Below are 25,639 nucleotides of genomic sequence, written 5' to 3'. Positions count from 1 at the left end.
GGAATTCATTTGGATTGGTACTTCCTGTTAGGTGGTGGTTACGCATTCAAAGTCAAACACGGTGAAATCAAATACGGTGGTCGTGAAACACAAAAAAATTAAATGCATGTGTCATGGCCAATTATGCAAATTTGATGACGACATCATCTGCCCGGCAACCCACCACAAATAAATAGCAGTCCTGTGGGAAACATTGGCCATGTTAAGAAATGCTCTATTATAGCTTATATACTGTAGCCGTTATAAAGACCTTTTTAATTCAAAGTAGACCCCCCCAAATGTACCCCCCCCCCTTCCCAGGCCATAGCTTGACTTCTTCAGGGCCTGCCCTCCATTAAGTGATAACAGAAAATGCTTCAGTCAGTCATCTGTGATGACTCACCTGAACTACTTCCTGCTCCTGTCGGCTATGAGATGTGAGATGCTGCTTATACTGTGAGCATGACGAAGATTCAAGCGCTCCAGCACCTTCAGTATTTGCAAATGATTACTACAATGAAGGGGCTGACTCTCTTGATGGGTACGAGCCATGATTTATTACGTTTCATGTGGACATGTCATGTGACGACACCTCTCAACAGGAGTTCACCAAGTTCCAAATGTTTCCCAAGTATGCTACTAAGTACTATCTATGTAGGTCAGCTTGTCTTTTAATCCCGAGCTGAACTAACTGGCAGGAAAGGAAGGGGGGGCCCCAAGGATGCAGCAGCAGACGATGGTGGAAGGTTTGGTTCTGCTTTGAGAGGAAACGTTTGGATCTGTCGAAGGTTTGCCAAAGCCACCACAGGGGGTCCGGGTGTGTGCGATGCTGAGGAGGAGCGGTGAATTTCATAGCGAGGCTGGTGGCGGCTGTGCGTGCTCTTACACTTGCCACCCCCCCACCTCAAAGGACGTTGACGTGATTCATGTCATAGAGCATCCCGCCTTCTCAGCGGGGCAATAGAGCAACGGCGGAGACAAAGTGGCGCCATCAAGGCTGGATGGGGAGCTGTGAGGCTGGATCTGACAGGGGGGCAGATGCACCCCCCCCCCCCCCCCAGTGGGACACTCCGGGGAGCATGAACTGGTTGTCTTCGTACAGTCAACTCAACTTTCATAAAGTGTAACTAGCAGGGTTTCACACAATGAGTTAAGACTGATGGATGTTTTTTGCCTTTCATTGGCAAGGCAGCAGCGCTCTGATCAAACACTGAGGTATTTAGACTATTAAGAGGTCCTGCTTGGTTGTTAAAGCTACACAAACCCCATTAGATACACTTAAATGAGATGATTTGGTTTCCTTTGCTGGACATGGTTTATTAATGTTTGTATAATGTTTATTAATGCAGTGGAATAGAACTGCAGTGTATCCTAAAGCAAGTTAACGTGACCGAATCAACCTTCTTAAGCTGTGTCAATGCACCTAATGCAGACCTGCCAACCTGAACGTAGCGCCAATTACGATAATGGTCGGTGAGGCAGACAAAGATCAGACCTTATCGCCGGAACTGCGGTTCTATTGCAGGTTTTAATGACACCAGAAACGATAACATAATAATTTTAACAAAAACTGACATAAAACATCAATTTTCAAACTATCGACCAGTTTATGGAGAAGCTATTCAACAACATTCAATACAATTAATCACACCATCCTAACTACAAAATTAGAAAGGTTTGGAATCAGAGGATTCGTTTTGAATTGGGTCAAAAGTTACCTAGCTAACAGGATGCAATATGTGAAGCTTGGAGAATACGTACACATCGGCAAGTTTAAATATTACATGTGGAGTACCACAGGGGTCGATACTGGGACCAAACTTCTACGTATATCAATTACATCTGTATCGTGACAAATCTTGTGGAATTACTGTATGTTGTTAGCTTTGTTTATCGCTACAAAACAATGGTAATTCAGAGAGAAAGGGTGTGTTATTGCAGCTGGGACTAATCAATATTCAATCAATCGATTGGTGGAAGCGGGCTGTACGCCCCACCAATGGAAATAATCACAGCATTTATAGTCTACTCGGTTGCATTTTTTGGAAGTCTGTGTCATACATTAGCCTGGATTCTGATCCCGAACTGAGGAATTGCAAGGTTACAAGAGTATTCAAAGGTCAAAATGTGAGCAGAACATGTTGGCAGGTCTGCTGATGCCGTATCCACATTTCTAAATGATGTTGGGATGTCTTACTTTGGTGCAAAAACCCCAACAATTTACCAGCAGCTTTGAATGAAAAGACACACAATCAAACGTGAATTAGACACTTGTGCCATACCTGACTGTGGCCTGGTGATGGCGCTCTCATACACAGGGATCCCCTCACCCAGATTGTTGTAGGCCTTGAGTGTGATCACATAGTGGGAGCTGGGGTCTGAGGGAGAAGGAGGGAGACGTGAAAGACAAATTGATGTACGTAATCAAGCTGAAACTGAACTCGTAACAGTGATATTAGCTCCACAAAGCATTTCAATACAATTCATCTTACTGTGGCTGGAATGAAGGCTTTAAACCAGGGGTCGGGAACCTTTTTGGCTAAGAGAGCCATGAAGACCAGATATTTTAAAATGTGTATCTGTGAGAGCCATATACATTTTGAATGCAATAAAATGTATGCATTTTTATGTAAGACCAACAGTTTTAGATATAATGGACTCTAATTATGTAGACCAGGCACACTACCCCACGCCAATGGGGTGTGGCCAGCACACTTTCGTCAGCAGCGCAGTGTCTAATAATAAATCAAATACTTGCTGCCATTAATACAACTTCTGCTGATGCATGGTTTTGAACCGTATTCAGTACACGTATTTCATTCTTTTGGCCATCTTCACCAGAAGGCTTGGTTCTGCAGCTTTAGCTAGGTGACTATTTGACTAAAGGAGGAAAGTTTGCATTTACATGTTGACATCTCAATGACCGAGGTAGACTACCGCATTACCCAGTAATAATCAAGTTTTGGTGTTTGACCTGGAAAATATCATCAGGAAAGATAGATATGGTTGGCCGTATTGCAGTAGAAAATAGATGGACGAATTAAAATGCATAAGAAAGTTGTTGATTTTGAATATTATTTTTAACAGTGATTTCTGTGATGTTTACTTTAAAATGTTAGCAAAAATACATTTTTATTGTGGTAAGAAATGCTTGAGAGCCAGATACAGTCATCAAAAGAGCCCTACCTGGCTCCCGAGCCATAGGTTCCCTACATCTGCTTTAAACGTACACGCAGACGCAGGTTCGCTACCACAAGCATCATATTTTAAACCACTAATGCTTTTTTTCACACTACTCAGGCCAGCGGTGTCCAATTTTTACTTATCCAATTTTATTTGCTGACGAGGCCTCAGGCCAAATAAAGAATGAGCTGCAGGCTAAAACCTTTGACTAAAGACATGTAAATACAAATGTTCCTTATTTCCTCCCGTTGGAAGTGGATTGTTCATCCTTTAAATAGCATGCTAATATATATATATATATATCATAAATGTTTAAATGTTGTGTCTTCTTAGTGTTTGAGTGTGGCTGTGTGACACAAAGGAGCCCCCCCAGTGTAATTAAATGTCAGAAAACCAATAGACAGGAAAAAAAAACCCACACATTGCAAAGTGTCTTTCTCACCAAGGTTTTCGATGGTGTAGTAGCGCTGCTTGTAATCGACTTTAATGGTCTGAGCGTGAGGGCTGCCGATGCCGTAGCCGATGGTGTAACCACGTACAACAATGTCCTGGTTCTCTGGTGGCGTCCAGCTCACCACGATGCTGTTGACCAGTGGACGGACGTGAAGTGAACTGGGCTGGTCGGGGACTCGTGATTCTGGCAAGCGGTAAAATGCGGTAAAATGTTCATGAAAGGCATTTTGTGCGTATAAAGAAGTAAGGCAGTGAATATTACCATCAAGATCACTCTCAAACGTCTCTGCTGTGGTCCAGTCGGTGGCTGGGCCTGTGCCGTTCACGGTTATGGCTGACACCCGGAAGGAATACTCTGTCCCACGTTCCAGACCTTGAACAAAACCAAAATAGGTCCCCGTTAATCCTTCAGGTTCAGGATTTTGGTAAGCCCAAAGTTGGACTCTTTTGGCCTACAGTCATCCTTCATGTCCCGTTAATTACAACAGACGAGCAGTGTGGATTACGGAGTGGCGAGAAGACTGGTGCTAGCTTTGGTATTCATGAAATGACCCGCCGCCATTTTGCATTCGCTAAGAAAAATGAACTATTGTCAAAGTGTTCCACTTGCTCCCAACATGCTCATTTCTCACTACTTTCTCCCTGTACCGACTGTTTCAGGCCACCCCCGGGGTAGCTTCTGAATCTGCCACGCCACCCACGTCCCCGGGGCTACATCTCCCCTAAATTCATTTGAGCCAACAAACACCCCTCCGTTTCTTGCCTCCAGAATGTTAGCAAAAGGATATCATCAACTTTTAAGTGCATATTCTCTTTGATGCGCACACAGCAGGAGGTCAAGCCACATACGAGCTGCTGAGCTAACATGTAATATTAATCGCTGATTGATTTTGCCGATAGCCGGGGGATGTGACGGCACAAAACAACTTCATTGAGGCAAGAATCATCAAATTCACGCAACATTTCTAGCATGCAAGTCCAAAAAGGAGTCAAAACCAAGTACAAAAATAATGAAAGGACCCTGCTGTGCATGTCTCTCTCTAATTGAGTACATTTCATCAGAAGAAAAAGGAAAGAGAAAACATCACTCGGGAAAAAGTTGGATTAATTAGGAAATAGGCCACTGCAAATTGTCCATAGGTATGAATGTGAGTGTGAATGGTTGTTTGTCTATATGTGCCCTGTGATTGGCTGGCCACCAGTCCAGGGTGGACCCCGCCTCTCGCCCCAAGAGAGCTGGGATAGGCTCCAGCACCCCCGTGACCCTCGTGAGGATAAGCTGTAGAAAATGAATGAATGAATATGATTGAATATGAATATTATGACATATTTTCTGACAGTCCATGGATGGAATATATTTTCCTCCAAATGGCAATGTGTTTCTATTCTTCCTCATTTTTTCCCTATTATGACTTTATTCTAATAAAATTGTTGCTTTTTCAAATGTTTGCTTAATTTTACATTTTAGAAATGTTAAACTTTTGCCCCTTTGACTGCAATTACTTTATTCCCACAATATTTTCAATTTATTCTGGAAATGAATTCTAACTTTTCACAAATTGAAAATTATTCGTTTTGCTTTCTGTCGTAATATTATGGCTTATTATGTCTTTTATTTTCATCTTTCTGCATCTGAAATCCCAATGTTTCCCCTCATATTACTTGTAAAAATATTTTTCCATAGTATTAGCAATATTTTGGCCTTATTCTTGCAAAATTACTGCTCCTCCCCATTTATGCTGTTTTTTTTTAATTTTTACAAATACTTCAACTAACAACCCCCTGCGACCCTCGTGAGGATAAGTGGTAGAAAATGAATGAATGAGGAATATACATGTATATATACATGTATATATACATGTATATATACTACATTAGGGTGCATCAAAACACAATTATTGAATTTTGATATGGCTGGGTACTAAAAGTGTTCCAATATATGTAGAAACAACACATACCAAATATTTTTCCAATCCATGATTATTTAGGGGTGCCACCATACATCTGTTTTAGTGGAATAAAGTGGTGAACAGTTCAGAGATTTGAGGTTAGCAAAGAATGCAGCTCAAGAACTCTGAGGTGATCTTTATGTTTTTGTTGGTATTTATACTCCTATTACATACGTACTACTAGCAAATTTGTGGTTTTGTCTTTGTAATTTGAATGATTTGTAGTCATATTTATAGGTATTTAGTGCTCATTGCCTCTACTGTAGCTAACATTAGCTAGCAACAGTTTGCTAATGACAGTTAGCTAAAAGCTGAGCAAGCATAACATCAGCAACAGTAATATAGAGTAGACAGTATTACTGATGCCTCATATTTATTGAGAGTAGTACTGTAGTCCTACATAATGTGATATACACTTGTCCATGTATTATTTGAGGCACTGTGCAGCACAACTCCTAAGATGCTGCCCTCAACAACTAGTTCCTTTCAGACTAGCAGTCTCAGCTTGGTCTTTGGTCTGGGCCCCCTTTGATAAACCTAGTATAGAAAATCATGCTGTATCGAAGTTCATTGTACTCAACATTTCCAGGTCAACTTTTTGGCAATTGCACATTTTCTGCAATTTTACAAAAGTTTATGTGTGAGGTGGCACCTCTAAATCTCAATGGATTTCCTCAAAACTTTGCAAAAGACATTTTTATATTCATTAGAAAAAAAATGGAATGCCAGCCAAATTGATATTATGAATTTAAAATTTCCCATTCAAATTTGATGCACCCTAATATACATGTTTATATATACATGTATATATACATGTATATATACATGTCTACGTTCCTCTCTGTTCTTCCCTTCCACCGTAACAGAAGCAGAAAGTCAGTGTCCATTACCGTCAATGAGCTTGGAAAGCTGGGTCCCCCCGGTGGTTTCTGCTGTCTCACTTCGCCGTGATCCTTTACGGTATCGGATTTTGTAGCCAGTGATTTCCCCATTCTGCGAATTTGAAGGCGGGGGCTGCCACCGAAGCATGATGCTCTGCGGAGGGCAAATGAGAGTCAGTGCAACAAACTTTGTTCCTACTGTACAGTAAGTTCAATTACACTTGTTGACTGCAGGCTAAGGCTTCATAAATGACAGCGTGCATTGATACAATGCATAGTGCAAGTACAGCGCTTCCATTTTCCGCAGTGTTGCACCAAAGGATGAATGCATGAACATGTCACACACACACGCTGCGTCCTGGCTCCTTTGAGGAAAATGCACAAACTCAATTTGTGTTAAGTGGGTTAGCTAATTTCCATTTGCTTGTTGCATTTGCCCATTTTCCCTTGAAACACAGCTTAAAATGTCACATGAAGGAGGCTGAGGAGAAAAAGTGACTCTCCATTCCAAATTGGCCCAGTGTTATGGTCAGTTCATTCCATCAATGCATAATAAATAAATTCCAAATTAAACACCGCAGGTCCAAAGAAACAAACAATAGACAAGGAACATTTGCAAGGAAAGGATGCCAGATATTTGGCCGTCACTGGGGAGAAACTAAAAACAAATCGTGACAATACGTGTCCTTTCCATCAAGCAACTTATCTTCATGTTCTTCTGAACATCATCAGCAGCAGCTGAGTGCTTTCTAAGCCACAAATCTCAGCCGGCTCTCCCTGGACATGGGTGGCCAGTGCTCCTTCAAGCTGCTGCTGTGTGATAGGGTTATTGAACAGCTCTTTTTTGGCTTTGCTTTGACACTTCTCTCTCTCTTGCTCTGTTCATACCGACCAGGAAGGAGGAAAGGCCTTCAAACTCATTTCTGCAGTCAGTGCATGCACCCGAAGATGTTTCCATCTTCCCCTCTGCTATAAGGCTCGCTATTTGCACCATCTGTCTCGCATAACGTGATTGAGCTACATCTTTAGAAAAATGTAGTCTATCACTTTGCGGAATAGGCCCGCAGCCCTCTGTTTGAACATGTAATGGCAAAAAAGATAGGCGGTCTGGGGCGGCTTCCTGTTTTCATCAAGAGCCTGCTGTGAAGGTTGCAGCCAGTGGAACACCAGAGTGGATCTAACAGTAATAAATCTGACTTTGACACTGAACTTGCTGCTTAACAATATGGAGCTGAAGATTCAATTGGAGAAAAAACTAGTATTGTGATGGCCACCAAATGTTTGATCGTGAAAGATTCCTATTCAAAATATAATATCACGCCGTCTTTCTTTATAAATGATAGGACTTCCGCTATTGCCCGTCCACTGTAATCTGCAGTATGCAAACCCACACAGCAGCGCGTCTTCAGCTGAAACTATACTGATGGAGTGTGATACAGAGGATAAAACCTTCTGACAGGCAGGCCTGCTGCTGATGAGACGATCGATGAGGGTTCACACACCCTCTTAACCAGCCGGGGCTGCAGGACTGTGTCGTGCGGCTAATCGCACACAAAGCACTGTTGTGTTCTTTCAATGTTGGCAGGGAATCAACTATCTATTTTTCACTAAACGAGCAGCTTACACTCAGGGAAATCAGATAGAAACCTTTTAAACTGTGGCTTACCTTTGAATTCTGAACCTCCAGAGTGAAATTTTGGGGAGGGGCGCTTGGCACTGTGATGCAGAAGAAAACAATATGACTGTCAGAAAATGCAAATGTATTCAAATATGACAGAAGCCACTGACCACAATATTATGTAAATGGCATACTAGGGCTGTAGTTATTGATGTAGCAGTATGTTCATGACAATGCTTCTCATGAATTTATTTGTGGCGGCCCGTCATGAATATATTGGGACATATATTCTCCCCCTGTTTGCCCTTCCTCCCAAACACATAATACCGTAATGGGACTGCCTGTGTAGCTTTTCATTACAACGCCGGACATCAGATGGTATTCTAATGCTTCTTCTTGACATTTTAAGCGTCAAAGTTGCTTAATTGTCCTGGTGTACTTGATACCAGGAGATGGTGGACGTCTGTCATTTCAATCTGAGCGACATTTTCTATGGAAAGTTTACAAGTTGACTTTGAAGCCCCGTGTGCATTTGTCAGGAAGTCAGCTCGCCACGATTGTCCGCACGCAGCATACTGGAGCTGATGCTTTGCCTCGCTGTGTTCGGGGATGTGATGGGTTGTCACTGCTAATGGTGGTGGTGGGGGGGTAGTAATGTAAAAAAAAAAAGGCAGAAATAGCAGCATACGCTGTACCACCCGCGGTACTGTATGACGTGAGAAAACAATGACCTGGATGAAAATGGCATAATAGCGAGATAGCTAGACACTTTATATTTATCTATGTAATAACAGCAGTAATAATGGCAGTGCAGGCAAAAGTGGTGTTCAATATCCCGCAGTAAAGGATGATGATGATGACTGGGTTTGCTTGATGAGGTGGGTATCATGGAGACAGGGGTCTGACAAAATCTCAGCCTGGTGCTGTCATATTATGCACATTAGATGAGTACATTTATTTTATTTATTTATTAATTTTATTTTATATTTTAAAAGATGAGTACATTTACGCCCATCACAAACTTGTGAAAATGGTTCCATTTGCACATACAGTCATCGCCAAAAACCTTGGTATATGTGTTTGTGTTAACTAACACTGCTAACTCACACAAAAGGGTGAACATTTGTGAAAACTGTAATAAGATAATAACATGTCACATTCTCCACTCTCGCTGGATTTTCCCCTTCCACGATGACATGATGAAACCAAACAGACTACACTTCCAGTTCCCACGATATACTGACCATCAGAGAGCGTGCGGACTGTGATGTCATCAGTGGAGACGCCTGGACCGTGCTTGTTGTTGGCCACCACACGGAAACTGTACTGCGTGTTCTTTTTCAACCCGGTCATGGTGTATGACTGACCGTCAACGTCCACATCCTGGAAGATAAGTCAGCCGCATTCAAAAGTTACAAAAAGACACATAGGACAATGCGCAAATTCCAAGTTCAAAATACATGAAACCATAACTATACCCACAATAGGGTAAGTCGTGTCCCACTTGCATACCATTATCTTCTCTGCTGCATGAACGTTGGTTAACTAGGACTACTTTCACTTCTTAGGTTGTCAAATGCAATCATGTAACCACAGCCATCTAATTGTAAATTATGAATTTAGGTCAGATAATCGTCTACAGTAACTTTACTCTCGCATATACATTAAAAAGAATCTTTAGTGCTGGTTGAGATTTAGTGCCATAGGCCAGGTCCCTGAAGTACTGCACTCCTTTGCAAGCCTCTCCACTTCGTAGGTTCGACTGGCTCATCTCAAGCCCTCCGCTCGCTCTTGGGAGCTGAGGCATCATTACTCAATGCGCTGGATGGCGTTTCATATATTATCATATTAAAGACTTTTTAATGCCTCACTGCTTGGCATGCCACAACTGCTGGGGCCGACTAAATGCAGCACCTAACCAGCTGGATTGTACTCCTGTGACCATAGAGGCTACCTGCAGAAGAAGAAGACTTTATATTTTATAGTTCAGGCTGTAAAATGCACCGCAGTGATGGTTTTTAGCACCCCCTCTACACAATTTACATCCATCCATCCATATTCTATATTCTATACTGCTTGACTTCATTTGAGCCTACCCCCGCTCACATTGGGCGGCAGGCAGGGGACACCCAGGACTGGTGAGCAGCCAATCACAGGAAACACTAAACATTCCTCCAGTTAACCTCTGTTTGTGGGATGTGGTCGGAAAACCCACACAAAAACCACGCAAGCATTGTGAGAACATGAAAAAATAAATAAATAAAAAACACTTTAACACGGATGTCTGACGCAGATGTGCACGGATGGGCACTCCGTGCACGCTCTAGTACAGTCAATCCCTGCATATTCACAACTCAGCATTTGCAACTAATGTTGGAACTTATTTGACATCTAATGTCAAACCATTTTGTATTGTTGTGATGATTATTATTGTTAAAATTATTGTTATTTGAATAAAAACTGAATGTGTACACAAAATGTATTTTATTTGGTGAACCGGGTGTACCTTATTTTGAAGGGCACTAAACAGGATGTTCTGTCAGCCATTTTGTCAGTTAAACAGAGAGAAGTAATATCAATGCCTTACGTTGTTGGTACAGCGTGACCGTCAATAAAAGGGAACTTTTAGTTCCCACAAAAGGACATCCGTCGCTGTTATCATTGAGAAGCTTTGACTCCGCTACAACTAATGTGTAACTGAGGTGCTGGGAAACCCACATGCATGCACGCTTTCATGAAGTTACCCAGCATGCCTTGTGGGTTACAAGTTAGTGTAAACTAGCATGTATATTCGTGTATAAGTGTTTATTTTGTTTAGTCCGTGTGGTACATTTACATTGTATGCTCCACATATGCTACTTGCGTACTCTTGTAGCTCTATGTTCTGTGAGTAAGGCTGTAAATGTCAAGCTAATTCAATGCATTTAAACGATACTTCCATAAACCAATCAGTGTCATATACAACAGCACCTCGATCATATACTGTATGAGCTGCTATGGGCTGTTACATATGTACAAATGTATACCACTTGTCACAGTTTTCCAATTACCCAAGCCATCAAAACCTCAAAAGGTAAACACCAAAATTCCAACGCTTACGTTTTTATGTAGTCAAAGAATAATCATTGCCATAAGAGAGCCCAACTGGCAACATGTGTAACTCACCTGTTCATTTCCAAGGCTTTTGTCTGTGTAGTACAACTTATAGGTGAGGATCTCTCCATTGCCCGTGAGGGGTTTATCCCAACTCAGAGCGACGGATGTTGGTGTATTCGATGTCGCAAGCAGGTTTGGGGCCGGGCCGGGCACTTGGACTGATAAAGAAAGGACAGAAATGAACAGGATTTGAAACACTTGAGCTTCTGTGTGAAACTGTATCGTTGTAACTGTATATGTTGGGCTAGCCTCCATGTTTACATTCCCGTGTTCTCCTCAATGAAATACCTTAGTAGTATTGAGCTGTGGACTCGTATAGAGCAGCTACACACTAGTTCTTCCAGAATCTGCACCTATTCACCTGTATTTCTTTGGATTTTGTGGTTTCGGTGAAAATGCTCTGTTTTAATGTATTCCACCCACGGCCCGCCTCCCGGCACGCCCACTCTCGGTGGTGTGGTTGGTCACACTGCTGACTACTTAGAAAGACTTTGGTTTGTGTGGCTAACTTTATAGGAGTTGATAAACGGCAATTCTTTTAAAATCTTTTAAAAATGTCGGCTTTTAACATCCAGCAAAATGTATTACAAACTCCTTCTTTGTAAAATCACAAATACTTCAACCTGCTGATATAGTTCATCTTCAAACAGCTAAAATAATGCATAAGGCTAAAAATAAGCAATTAGCTAAAAATGTCATCCAATACTTCTCTACAAGAGAGGAGAAATATGATCTCAGGGAAGAAGTACATTTGAAACACTTCTATGCTAGGACTACGTTATGCTAGCCATAGCATTTCAGTATGTGGAATCAAACTATGGAATGGATTGAGTAAGGAAATCAAACAATGCACAACGATGAGCCAATTCAAGAAACAATACAAGCAGTTGATGTTTGCTAAATACAAGGATGAAGAGTCTTGAACCAGTCATGATGTGCTATATATATCACTATATTGACACGCACTATGGTACCCATTATGGCATTGGATGCTCATATCACCTCCTACGAGGTACCAGGTACATTAGTAAAAAATTAAAATTAAAATAGAAAAAAAAACTTAAACTGTATTATGGAAAGCAGGAAGTGAACAAATGTAACAGTTACTGATTGTAAAAGTACCAGATGGAGGGGTAGGATTTATAAAGCTTTTGTTGTTGGCTGGCAGAGGGCCCACCCCATTGCATCTAAAATGAAGTACTTTTGGACACTTATGGACAGTTACTATGGTACACATAATGTCATTGTATGGTCATATCACCTCGTACTTCGGTACGGGACAAAAAATTTAAAAATTCAAAAAAATAAATAAAAACCTTAAACTGTATCAGGGAAAGCATGAAGTGAACAAATGTAACAGTTAGTGATTGTAAAAGTACCAGATGGAGGGGTAGGATTTAATAAGCTTTGCTTCTTCCTACTCCTTTTGGACATGTGGAACTGGGAACTGATTATGGGATGCACTCAATTGGAATCTGATGCATGTTCAAATGAAATAAAACCATTAGCATATGTGTTGGATCCTGAATCCATTCCGGGAGTGAATTCCCAACAATTCCACATGTGATTTTGAGACATTGTCAGAGAAATAAAAAAAAAAGCATTGAAAAGAACAATGCTGTCTCATTTTTGTGGGATGGGAAATAAAACGCTGCATTTTAGTTTCAAGTGCCTCCACACGTCCCCACACTTTGGATCGTAAGATTTGCTCGGGCTTTTCCTGACAGGAAGGAGAAGCTGCCATTTGTCAGTGTGCACGGAGGCTGAGAGCCGATGTGTCATGTTAAGCCAGTCTCTGAAGAAGAGCTGGGTTGTGTGCACCCAGGTCAAACATTTAAGCTCCAATTGGAAGAGAAGAGCTCACATGAGACAGAGATATAGTGTCCAGGTAAACCCTGCTCGCTATCACCCCCATTGGTGTGGGGGGCGAGGCTCCTGCTGGCACTAAAAGTGCGTTGATCCGTCCGTCTGCCCTCTAAACAAGGACAAAGGCAAACACACTGAATGTGAAAGTGACAGTGAATGAAACGTTGCCAGGAGCCAAGGGACATCAGACGAGTGCAGGGAAATTCCATTCTCAAGTCTTTTAGAAACCAAGATAAGAGTATGCAGACACTCCAACACAAAGAGAGAATAAAGGACTGCTAAGTCCCGTTGTTTCTTTATGATTCATACTTGTGAACTCCAGGATGGAGGGATGAAGCACATTCACAAGAAGACTTCAGAGATGTTTGAATGTAAACAGGAGGCAGCTGAAGAGGAAAGAACTCTCCAATTCTCTGGTGTGCTGTTGGGTGGCCTACCTTAAAAAGGCCGACTGTGTCCGTGTGTTTAGCGGTGGCAGCCTGTTTGAAGCCCGTGTTTGTGCACGGGAGTGAATATTTGTACGGGTGAGGGTTTATTTGCACATTTGTGTGCTTCTTTTGATTGTATCCTGTTTTCCTCCGTGACGCAGCACAAGCTGGTTTCCAGCAAACCGAGGTGTTTACCGTGCACACAGATGAACTGCATGCCTGTGTGTGTGTGTGTGTGTGTGTGTGTGTGTACATGCCGTGGTAGGAATGCGTTTGTCTCACCTTCAGCCTGGGTGGCCACCTTCAGCCCTGAAGAGCTTTCTCCCTGGCCATTAATGTTGTGGGCCACAACCCTGAAGCGGTATTTGGTGTCTGGCATCAGGTTCTGGATGGTGACCTGCAACTCCCCTGGTCGGCTGGTATTTACAACTCGTTCCCTGACGAGAACACAAATAAACACACTCATACGTACACCCTATATTTCCACATGCAATGCCTTCAATTTACAAAGCATATTTTGTTGCTAATAAGTTAACAGTCAGCATGAATTCACAGTCATAACGCAGTCCTTCAAGCCTGCAAACTGGTCTATGAAGATCTATGAAGTTGACATAGACACTTGTGATCCAGTTTTGAGATCAATTGAAAAACTGCAAGAATTGACATGTTGCACTGTTGGACCTTAAGTACGGGGAGTGGGGCGCCTTGAAGGTAGTAGAAAAGCTGCTAAGGATGGTGCTGCCACCTGTAAAAGCTTATCTCACTACCGAGCCACCTTATTGGAAGTCCACCATTTCTTGTAGGTCTTTATGCTCCTGGCTTCACGAAGGCCATTCGCCGTCTGGAAATGATGTCAATTTTTGTAAAGCTCTCTTCTCAATTGGAGTTACATCAGGGGGGCGTACAGGATTGTCCAAAAAAAGTGAGGTCATTCCTCTGGAAGTCCATTGTCAGGTGGGCGTTGTCCTGTTGAAAAAGCCAGTCATTGCCCAACCCCCCCATGGCCCCCCAACTGTGCCGTGTGAAAAAATTCAGGCAAACAGGCAATTTTGTGTTGTTGAAGGAGACATCTCCTCTCTGCCGTCTGATGGTTATTGGACTCCACTCGGCACCAGTAACAACCTTCATTTGGGCCGAGGGTCGCCCCGTGCGTTGGTGTGACAGCTAATTGGATCCTTCGGCTCAGGAACGGAGAGATTTTTAGGGTCTCCTACTTGACTTTTTTTGCTCCATAACCATTCAGATCCTTGAAGAAATGGAAAATGACTATCTTCCTGCATCCGACGTCAGCAGCAACGACACGGCCAGAGGCCTTGCTTATGAAGCACAACAATCCGACTGCAATAATATAATAAATATAGTACATTTTGAAGTAACGTTGATGAACTTTCACTTTAATGGTTGTTTGCAATAAAGTGTTTTTGTCTCACTCCCATTTCTTCTTTTCACATTGACTCCGAACCTCCTTAAGATCAAAATTTTCAAACAAAATGTTGAAATTTTGATCAGGAATGTATGACCTGCCACTTCTAAGCTGCTTCCATTTTAGCCCAGATTCCCCCATAGTTCACGGAGATGTTCAAATCCAGCCAATGTTTTCATAAGCACAACACTCTGGATATTTAATAAAGAAAGAATAAATAAGTCCAAAAAGCCCACCATGGCTGATAAGCCTAAAACAGCAAGGGTTCCATACGGTATACTTCATGCACCACTGCTTTCCGTGTGAGGAACTCCACATTGGAATGTGAAACGTTTCTTTTTCATTTTCTGTAACTCACACAACCAAAAGTTAGCATATTCCCACAAGGTCAAGGACAAAACATAGTTTGAGGTGAAGTTGTTTGTTCACTTGAATAAAAACCCTTCCTAGCCACGAATTTGGCCAAATGAATTGATGTTAAATGTGATACTTCAGGGCGCCCTGAGACACCCGTGGAGGTTCCCCACAGAGGAGTGGGTAAATTGCTACACTGCGGCCACAACCACAATGTGGACTGTGTATTACCTGCTTGTGCCCTCCTGGCTGTAGAAAACAGAGTAGGTTAGCTCGTCTCCATGTGGTTCAGCCGGCGGGCGCCAGGTAAGCTTGATGAAGCGGGTGGAGACCAGCGAAGCCACGACGTCGCGGGGGGCGGAGGGAGTGGGCCCTGCTTTACCGGCTGGACCTCCGGAGCCTGGTGTTACATGGTCAGTAGTGTTAGGAGTCAGTGAGGGGGGAGGAAGAGGGGGCAGGGCTTCGTCTTGGGGTTCGGGAAAAGGAAGTGGGAAGGAGGGAGAAGGGTAGGGGAATACGGGGAAACAGTGGCAGCAGGGGGGTGGCGTGGGGGGGGGGGTGTGGGGTGGAGAAGGGAGAAATAGTGTGCAGAAAAGGAGAACAGTTTTGAAGAGAGTGGGAAAGGAGGTGAAATGGAAATGACGGTGAAACGAAAGGAAGGAAGGAAACAAAAACAGAAGAAAAAACAAAATAACAACAACGTAACAAAAAAGACTTTTGGTGTGACAAGGAACAGAAATAAAACAGTTCTACTGCACCCACAAAGCTGACAAAACACAATACAAGGGGAAACTACACATGCAGATCTACTGTACAAACTGCTTTCTAATGACATAACATGTATACACATCATTTACACAATTCCTGTCAATTATTGTTTTACAAAGAAAATTATTGTAATATATATATATATATATATATACAGTTGTCAGTCACCACACTGCCACTCAAACTTTGAGGCACGTATTTAGCGACTTTGTTGGGTAATATGAGTGTGAATGTGACTATAGGGCTGTTATTTCATGTCCAGAAGGCTCTAATAATGTCAAAAAAATATTTAGACGGTGATTTTCAATGAAAATATTCCATTTATACAGAAGAAATTCTACTTCACATTTCAACATTCGGTGCCGAACCAATTAGCTGCGATAAAGGAGGGATCACAGATAGTACATATACTATCTGTTGATTCATTGATCATACTGTTTATAATTTATATAATCTGCAATAACCATACTCTACTCTAGTCACTTCACTGCAATACTGTACATATTACTGCTATTATATATTGTCATATCCATACTGTTTATAATCTGTATAATCTACAATAGCCATATTATAGTCATTTCCATACCCTAGTCACTCCATTGCAATACTGTATATATTACTGTTATTATATATTGTCATACCCATACTGTTTATAATCTGTATAATCTACAATAGCCATATTATAGTCATTTATATCCCTGTACATATCCTCACTGTATTATAGTCATAGCCTGTATAGTTTTATTTACATAGATCTGTCCATACTAATGTACTTATAAAAATTGCACTTCTGGTTGGATGCTAACTGCATTTTGTTGCCCTGTACAAGTGACATGAGCAATAACAATAAAGTTGAATCTAATCTAATCTAATCTAATCTAATCTAATCTAATCTAATCTAATCACTAAATGATAATGTACCATAGAACCCATGTGCATGTTCTGGTACAGCAGACAAAGGTTCATGACGAAGGCTGTGTACTCCTTTGAGACACAGCAGATGATGTTTTCAAACACTTATCCACCTCATTCCACAGCCTGGCTGCAGAAAGTGCTTCTAAACTGACAAGGGTTTCGGAGGAGAAGCAGAGGTGGGGAGAACAATCTGTGGCAAGACGCAGCGAGCTCTGCTTTCCATTTGCTCGGCAAGTGGGCGAAACAAAACCATATGGAAAGGAATGTCAATGCGTATGACATTTCCATTTTGTGTGTGGGTCCAGGGAAGTGACGGGGCAAAGCATAAATACAGCAAAGTAGCATGTCAAGTGGAGCGTCTGTTATTACTGGAATGAATGCGTCAAGTTCCAAGCGGCTGCCGGTGTATTTATCTGTCGCGCCGCTAGGATGAAACCACTAATTTGCCTTTCAATGTTTCGTTATCAATTCAGATGTCCACTTGGAGCCAGATGAAAGATGTGCACTTACAGTATTTTCTAACACGTGATAACCTGCACAAGAGGACTCGTATGCACACAGCGAATGACAAACAGGATCAGTCTGATACATCTCGACACAAACTAATAAGAGATCTTTCACGGAGTGTAACTACAGCCACAATCATGAGCCCCATTAATATGACACTGCAGTCATCTCAGACAGAGTCGAATCCTTATCCTTAGTGTACAAAAACATTTGACTCTTCGGTTCACTCTAAGGAGGTGTTATCAGGTGTAGATCTTTCTGTGTTTGTCTATGCTGGTGTTTCCCATACATTCCTTTATTATTGTGGCCCGCCACAAATTGATTTGGTGCTACCTGTTCGCTGTCACACATTAGACACATGATAATGGGACTGTCTGAGTACGTACTAGCTTGTCGCTCCAACTCCGTACGGTAAATGCATCATACTCTGCTTCTTCAAGGGGACCTATTATGCTTATTTTTAGGCCCTTTATATTGGGTTGTATAGTACTCCTATAGAGCAGCTACACACAATAACCCACAAAGAAAGGTTTCTAGATCTTCCAGAATCCACACCTATTCCAGCTACTTTTCATTGGCTTTGCAAAATGGTCTGTTTTAATTTATTGCAACCGAGGCCCACCTCCGGGCCCGCACACTGCGCTGTGATTGGTCATACTCCCAAGCCCCTGACTTACTTCAAAGAGAGGTCAATTGCATGCATGTAGGGAAGACCTTCACACTGCACACTCTATAATGCTACACAGACAACAGCTCACTTACACAAAATAATCACAGTCAGGACAAATAGAATAAACTTGCAACTTGCGCTTCTGACGCTTCAACGTGACCAAGTAATGTTAGAAAAGCATCAGGCTGGTCCAGCTTTGCCCACGTTCACAAAAAAGTCCCATATTTTTCTCTTGTTGGTCAGGAATCTGCAACTCCGACCACTTCTGCCTGTTAGTTCAAACCTCAACATAAGAAAATCCGGCTCACTGTGATGTCACAGGGAGCCAACTTTGGGAAAAAAATCTCTGAAACTTGGCGTTCACAGCTACTTCCAGGGATCACTTCCAAACGCGCAAACCTCATCATTTGATCTATTTTGGCATAATTTAACACAATAATTCAACATTCTAACATTCTTAGGTGTATCCATGTTTGACATAAAAGGAATAATAAAGGCTTTGATGACAATCTGACCACCATCAACATGTTTTCTTAAACAAATACGCCAAAGGTGAAGCAGAGCCTGGTGGGATAGACTAAGACGCTCGATGCTTCCATCGTAACGCGTTGTCTGCAGGTAATTGACATGCAGCAGAGTATCCAGTCCTTCTCTGTCCAATCTGTCTTGTACATGCAAGCCTGAGGATGTTACAGTAAGGGGATGTCAGCCTCCTACCGCCGTCACCAAGCTCTATTCATAGCTGATTAATTGTGTCATTAGTCTCTGTGCCGGAGGTAATGAATAGCCGATATTAAGGCTTAATGAAGAAGGTTACTTTAGATCTGCATAATATGGGCTACCAATACATAATACAGTCCAGACAGAGACGGGCATAGTAAAGCATTTGTCTTCATATTCAACTGAGAAATGTGCTGTATGTGGAATGAACAAGAATGCTGGTAGCCGAGAAGAGCCTATTCTCCATTCCAATTAGTGAAGCATTGACAACGAGCAAGTGGGGGGGTTAGATGCCCTGCTGAGAGTGTTTGCGTATGGTGAACCTGTGGACCTTTGTCCACAGGTAGCATTCTTCACCATTCATCCGCAGGTAGCGTTCCTCAGCACTCATCCGCAGGTAGCATTCCTCACCACTCATCCACAGGTAGCATTCCTCGCCACTCATCCGCAGGTAGCATTCCTCGCCACTCATCCGCAGGTAGCATTCCTCGCCACTCATCCGCAGGTAGCATTCCTCAGCACTCATCCGCAGGTAGCCTTCCTCGCCACTCATCCACAGGTAGCCTTCCTCGCCACTCATCCACAGGTAGCATTCATTCTTCACCACTCATCCACAGGTAGCATTCATTCTTCACCACTCATCCACAGGTAGCATTCCTCGCCACTCATCCACAGGTAGCATTCCTCAGCACTCATCCACAGGTAGCATTCCTCAGCACTCATCCACAGGTAGCATTCCTCGCCACTCATCCACAGGTAGCATTCCTCGCCACTCATCCACAGGTAGCATTCCTCGCCACTCATCCACAGGTAGCATTCCTCGCCACTCATCCACAGGTAGCATTCATTCTTCACCACTCATCCACAGGTAGCATTCCTCGCCACTCATCCACAGGTAGCATTCCTCGCCACTCATCCACAGGTAGCATTCCTCGCCACTCATCCACAGGTAGCATTCCTCAGCACTCATCCACAGGTAGCATTCCTCGCCACTCATCCACAGGTAGCATTCCTCGCCACTCATCCGCAGGTAGCATTCCTCGCCACTCATCCGCAGGTAGCATTCCTCGCCACTCATCCACAGGTAGCATTCCTCGCCACTCATCCACAGGTAGCATTCCTCGCCACTCATCCACAGGTAGCATTCCTCGCCACTCATCCACAGGTAGCATTCCTCACCACTCATCCGCAGGTAGCATTCCTCGCCACTCATCCGCAGGTAGCATTCCTCGCCACTCATCCGCAGGTAGCATTCCTCACCACTCATCCACAGGTAGCATTCCTCACCACTCATCCACAGGTAGCATTCCTCACCACTCATCCGCAGGTAGCATTCCTCGCCACTCATCCACAGGTAGCATTCCTCGCCACTCATCCACAGGTAGCATTCATTCTTCACCACTCATCCGCAGGTAGCATTCCTCGCCACTCATCCGCAGGTAGCATTCCTCACCACTCATCCACAGGTAGCATTCATTCTTCACCACTCCTCCACAGGTAGCATTCCTCAGCACTCATCCACAGGTAGCATTCATTCTTCACCACTCATCCACAGGTAGCATTCCTCAGCACTCATCCACAGGTAGCATTCCTCAGCACTCATCCACAGGTAGCATTCCTCACCACTCATCCACAACTGCTGCTGTAAGCTGAGAGAAGCTCCCCTAAATTTGGACGACACCTGTTTGCCCAAACTCTTTGAGATATATCGTAATAGCTTTGTTAGCGCTCCCAGGGACTCCTGTCTATAGCTGATAGTAAAAATGGTGCCGTAAAATAAAGAGAATGACAGTTTCAGATAGTATCCAGACACAATTAAGCTCTTCACAACTTTTAAATTGTGTTTCTAACCGTTTCTCCCAGGAGGTGTGACTCCTGGCGCTTAACTTTAAGTAGTTCATCAAACGGTCTGAGCGCACAGATAAGAGTCAGGCTCAGGCTAAAATTCCGCCCTAAAAGAAGGCATTCATTTCTGCCAGGAGAAACAGTACCGAGACTGCAGATGAAGTCTAGCAGGCTATGCCAGGTTCTTACAAAAAAAAAACAACAACACAATTTTCCGAGGATAAGCTGCCATTTGTAATTGTCTTTGGTAATGGGCAGCACATCGGAAACAGCTCCGGCACGATGCTAATGGTCCATTACAGACTCATTTGCTTTGATTTGACAGAAAAAGAATGAGCAACGTAGTCAAAAGCCTGGTCTGCAGGTTTTACACAAGTAACAAGCTCACTGGCAGACCTCTTTGTTTGAGTCATGGCAACGCTTGCATGCTTGTGCTTCAGGAAACTCATCAAGGAGAAGAATAAGTTCCCTCTGTGCAAAGATAAAAAAAGATGAGGGTTCACTTCAGTAGAAGTGTACAACAACAAACAGTAATTGCTTTAATGGTTCCGAGGTAAATGTTGTGGAAAGTTATTGGCAGCTGGGAGCGACTCGGGATGACGATGGCTCTTTTTCCCCACAGCTCACTTTCACAAGTGTCAAGATGAGAGAGCATGACGAGTCATGATATCTGAGCTGCTCTGCAAGGTGCTGCCCAAACGAAATTGGACCACAAAAAAAAGTTCATGCTTCAAGTGAAGATGAAAAAATGGCTAACAAAGCACATTTTTGGTTCTTTGTGGTTCCTCTCAAGGAAAATTCCGTTTACCGTTGCCACGGGCCTCACCAAAATGTCATGTTTTCTTCCTTGGGTCCGTGCACCACCTCTCCACAAAGTTCCATGAAGTCATGGAGCTAAAGGCTAAACCGGTGCTAGAGGCAACTGGAAGGTGGAAACAGTAAATGAAGCAGGAGTCAAAATGGGACTCAAAACAACCAAAAATCTGAATAATTAATTGGGAGCTACCATCACTCCACAAAAACACTGATTAACAATGTTAATAAATGTAATATTTTCCATACTTGGAGCATAGGAAGGCTGTTTATGACTTCGGACTAAATATGGTTTTTAGTAGGGGCGCTCCGATCATTCAGTAGCCGATATTGATATGGTGCTTTTTAACATTTTTACATTTAAAAATGTAAACATCCTTTGATTTCAGCCTCTCAAATATGTTTTTTTTTTAACATTTCCCTGTGTCATCTATAAAAGCAGACCTATTATCTTTGTATTTAGGATATTTACACACATCAGCTTTGACTTTGAAAACATTGATTTGGTCCGTTTGGGGCCTAACGATGAATTCAAACACCAAGTTTCAAAGGAATCAATCCAAAATGTTTTTGTTATTTGCAGCTCGAGATAAGAAGATGAAATATTGTTAAGTCAGTGGAATGTCGATGAGGCAGATTGACTGTACACAAATCAGCTTTTTTATGGGAAAACAGCAACTCTTCTTCTCTCTTGGCCCGGCTCTAACTCCCGGGCAAACACCACTGCCACCTACAGGCCAACCCCAGGATCACAGCTTACATCCACACACAATACTACGTACTGTCGCTGCAATATCAGATGGAAAAAAGATCTTTATTACTACCCTTTCCCCTTTAAAGTTACAAGTAGATGATATGATTCCATGTTGGATAAGTGGCTTCCACTCTACTACCAAAGTACAACATAGTACAGACGTAATAGGATTACTCATATGGTGGTGCAGACAAAGTGAACCCCCTGCTGATAAATCAACACATACAGGAAGGGGCTGTATTTGTTTCCACGGAGGTCTATTTTTCAAGCCGCAATTAGGACAGCTGTCTCTCTGAAATCCATCAGCCACGTCTTGTTATTTAGAGCCTCTTTTTCAACGTAACTACAGAGCAATAATTCAAGGGAACCCAGGGTAGTCGGGTCTATTTACATTAGACTCCCAGGAATTGACTCTAGGGTAATATGCTTTCCATAAAAAGTGACAACCAATATCCAACAACTCTAAACAAAAGGGGACATGTTGAGTTCCATTAACTTTCCACACAGACTGAAAAACCCTGGAGGAACCAAAGAGGAGCATTACTGGGTTTGAAAGTGATGACTGTAATAGAAGGTAGATGGTGCATTCATAATTAATCATGAATACATTCAGCATCCCTCCACACGTGCACAGCGATGGACCATGCCCCCCCCCCCCATGCTTGCTTACTGCTTAGCTCCCTCGATCCAACAATGCTGTCTCACATGTGCACGCACGCACACACACCGCCTCCAAAACGATGCAATATCATGAAGATCCTCGCCGGGCATGTAAATGAAGATGTACAGATATGGTAAACAATGTAAACGCCACAGGCTGTCTGGGAGAGGAAAGTCAAGCCTCTTGGGCTCATCTTTCAAGCGCATCAAAACATCCAATGATGCTGCACATCTCTGGAGATGCCTGAAAACATACTTCTTCTTTGCTCTCAGTGGCGTTTGTACCTTGGAGCTACACAAATACAACCACACATTTCCAGGGAAGCTGCACAATCACGCCACTCATTTCTGCTTATTGCTGCCACGGAAGTAACATTTATTTGTGTTGTTTATTTCTTCATTTCTTTTCACACTTCTGAATATTGTAGACCAGGGGTGCTCATTAAGTCGATTGCGAGCTACCGGTCGATCGCGGAGGTGGTACTGGTCGATCGCTGGTCGATCGCGGCGTGACATTAAAAAAATATCATCCCAGCATCAATGCCGTCACTTGATTGACATACAGGGCAGCCATTCAGATGACAACTGAATGTTGCCCTTCGGGCGACCAATCAAATCAACCAACGTCTCTAAGTGCAGCAGAACTTACGATGTCAGCCTATCATCCATCCCCGTTACTGGATTGACATACAGGACAACCAATCAGATGAATTTTGACCTTTAGGTCACCGCTCATGCGTAAACAGTGATGCAAAGTGCTAAGCTAGTCGGCGAATTGCGAGATTTTAAAGCCCTCGCTAAAGTTTATGGTCACTAAAATGAGTGAAGGAGCTGGACCAAGTAAAAAGGCAAAAAACATATCACTTCCATACGGATATGGAATATTATACGGATATTATGATATGGATATTATCCATGACTGATAAACATTTGGAAGTGTGCTTGAGGCTGGCTATCAGCAGCTACTGTCCGGACTATGCATCCCTGGCTGGTTCAATTCAGTGCAAGTCATCAAAGTAAACTCAGGTAATTACAAAAAATGTTAATAGTTAATTATGTGTGTTTTGCAATATTGGCTCATTTGGTTATGTAAGGTACATCAACATACATTGTACGTACAAATAATCCTCAATACATTTGAAAATAAATAGATGTTTTGCATTTTTGTAGTGGGTAGATCATTTTGACTCGGTCATTTTAAAAGTAGCTCGCATGCTGAAAAAGTGTGAGCACCCCTGTTGTAGACCATCAGGTAAGAGAACTTCATGAGATTTCCAAGAGATTTTTGGAATTTTTCAGCACATCACAACTTCAGGAAGTCAATGTCTGCTTGTCAACTGCTCCGTATCGTCAACAGCCAGAAAGTGTCATTCGGAAATAAGAATTGTGTATCAAAACTGGACTACAGCAGCAATGGGAGGATTTTGGTGTTTTTCTAAAGACCTAAATCACGGCCACTGCTCCTTTGCTCTCGACAGTTCTTGGCCAGGTGTTTGTGTGAGAGGCTGGATTCTCCACTTTTCATTCAACTACCGTATTTTCTGGACTATAAGACGCACAAGGCCAAAAATGCATAATTAGGCAGAAAAAAAAACGTCGCACCGGAATACAAGTCGCATTTTTTGTGAGTAATTTATTTGACAAACTACTTGACCAAAACAGACATTACGTCAATAAAAGACTAGACAGGCTGAATAGGTGTAAGATACGCTAACACTGGTTATTCAGCTACACAAAAAATAAACATGAACACAAAAGGTGTCCAGTGTTTATGGAACATAAACAGTTTGAAGTACAGTAACTGTACTACTGTACTACAGTACTGTTTTGTTTTCTTAGCCTGTGCTTTACGCCAGTCCTTAATAAGTTTAACAAGTTTCTCACTCCAAACGTTCTCTCTGCTGCTCCATTACTGTTTTCAGCTGCTAATTTCACTACTTGCAGCTTGTAGTCTGCAGAATATCATTTTCTTTTAGGGGGGTGTGTCCTTTTTTTGTTGTGTCCTTTTCAGTTGTCTTTGTACGCTAACGTCTACTGTTTAAATATTGAATTAAGGAGTAGGAGATATCGGTGCAGAAGTCTAGAGTGTCCTCTTGTGGCTGTCTGTGATATTATATGTATATTTTTTCATGTATAAGTCGCAGGAACAGCCAACCTATGAAAGAAGTGCGATTTGTAGTGCGGAAAATCCGGTACATGAGATTTTTTGCTACTGTTTATTCATGACTGGATTACAGCTCTGAGTGGTAGCGGCTGACAAACATCTAACATCGTCTGTGTTTATAAACCTGTAACATTTCATGTATAAAGTCAGCGTGGCTGAACAAGCATGAATGGGCTGAAAAGGTCAAATTGAACGTTTCCAGAAGTGTGTGGAGCTGCAGCAGCCACGGGAGCCCTGCTAACAAACAGTCCATCTAATCTGACTTGCACCGATAAAGTGGCCACCCTGGGTGAGCTCTACTGAGAAGCGGTAATCACACTCCACCAGCAAAGCAGCGGGCCACTCGGCCCACTATTCTACTTTTAGCTTATGGAAAGTGGGAGGGACCCGTGGCGTGGAGAGAGGGGCTGGGTGCTAAGTGGAAAAAATAGGAGCCGCTGGCAGGGGTCAGCTGCCTCCAGCGAAGGGAAAAAAAGGTGTTATGTCAAAAAGTACTTTTAATTACCACACCCAGAGGGCCGAGCATTTCCAAA

At 42.7% G+C, this 25,639-nt stretch overlaps 1 protein-coding gene across 8 annotated transcripts in view; it reads right to left on the bottom strand.

The window, feature by feature from the left end:
• Positions 1-25,639, bottom strand: part of neo1a (neogenin 1a) — a 170,145-nt gene that overhangs the window by 16,027 nt on the left and 128,479 nt on the right. For 7 of the 8 annotated variants that reach the window (XM_058046027.1, XM_058046020.1, XM_058046024.1 and 4 more), the window contains exons 8-16: positions 15,522-15,756; positions 13,796-13,950; positions 11,229-11,377; positions 9,308-9,446; positions 8,112-8,161; positions 6,455-6,599; positions 3,878-3,988; positions 3,605-3,799; positions 2,262-2,357 (exon numbers count right to left, since the gene is read on the bottom strand). In XM_058046027.1, coding sequence (XP_057902010.1) covers positions 2,262-2,357; positions 3,605-3,799; positions 3,878-3,988; positions 6,455-6,599; positions 8,112-8,161; positions 9,308-9,446; positions 11,229-11,377; positions 13,796-13,950; positions 15,522-15,756 — 1,275 coding nt within the window. The remainder of the gene's footprint in view (positions 1-2,261; positions 2,358-3,604; positions 3,800-3,877; positions 3,989-6,454; positions 6,600-8,111; positions 8,162-9,307; positions 9,447-11,228; positions 11,378-13,795; positions 13,951-15,521; positions 15,757-25,639) is intronic. The other variant, XM_058046025.1, reaches the window with a different exon arrangement.

The sequence above is a fragment of the Doryrhamphus excisus genome, chromosome 1 (genome assembly GCF_030265055.1).
Source record: "Doryrhamphus excisus isolate RoL2022-K1 chromosome 1, RoL_Dexc_1.0, whole genome shotgun sequence".
Classification (NCBI taxonomy): Eukaryota; Metazoa; Chordata; class Actinopteri; order Syngnathiformes; family Syngnathidae; genus Doryrhamphus; species Doryrhamphus excisus.
The sequence above is the reverse complement of the archived record's forward strand: the minus strand, read 5'-3'. Positions and strand labels throughout refer to the sequence as shown.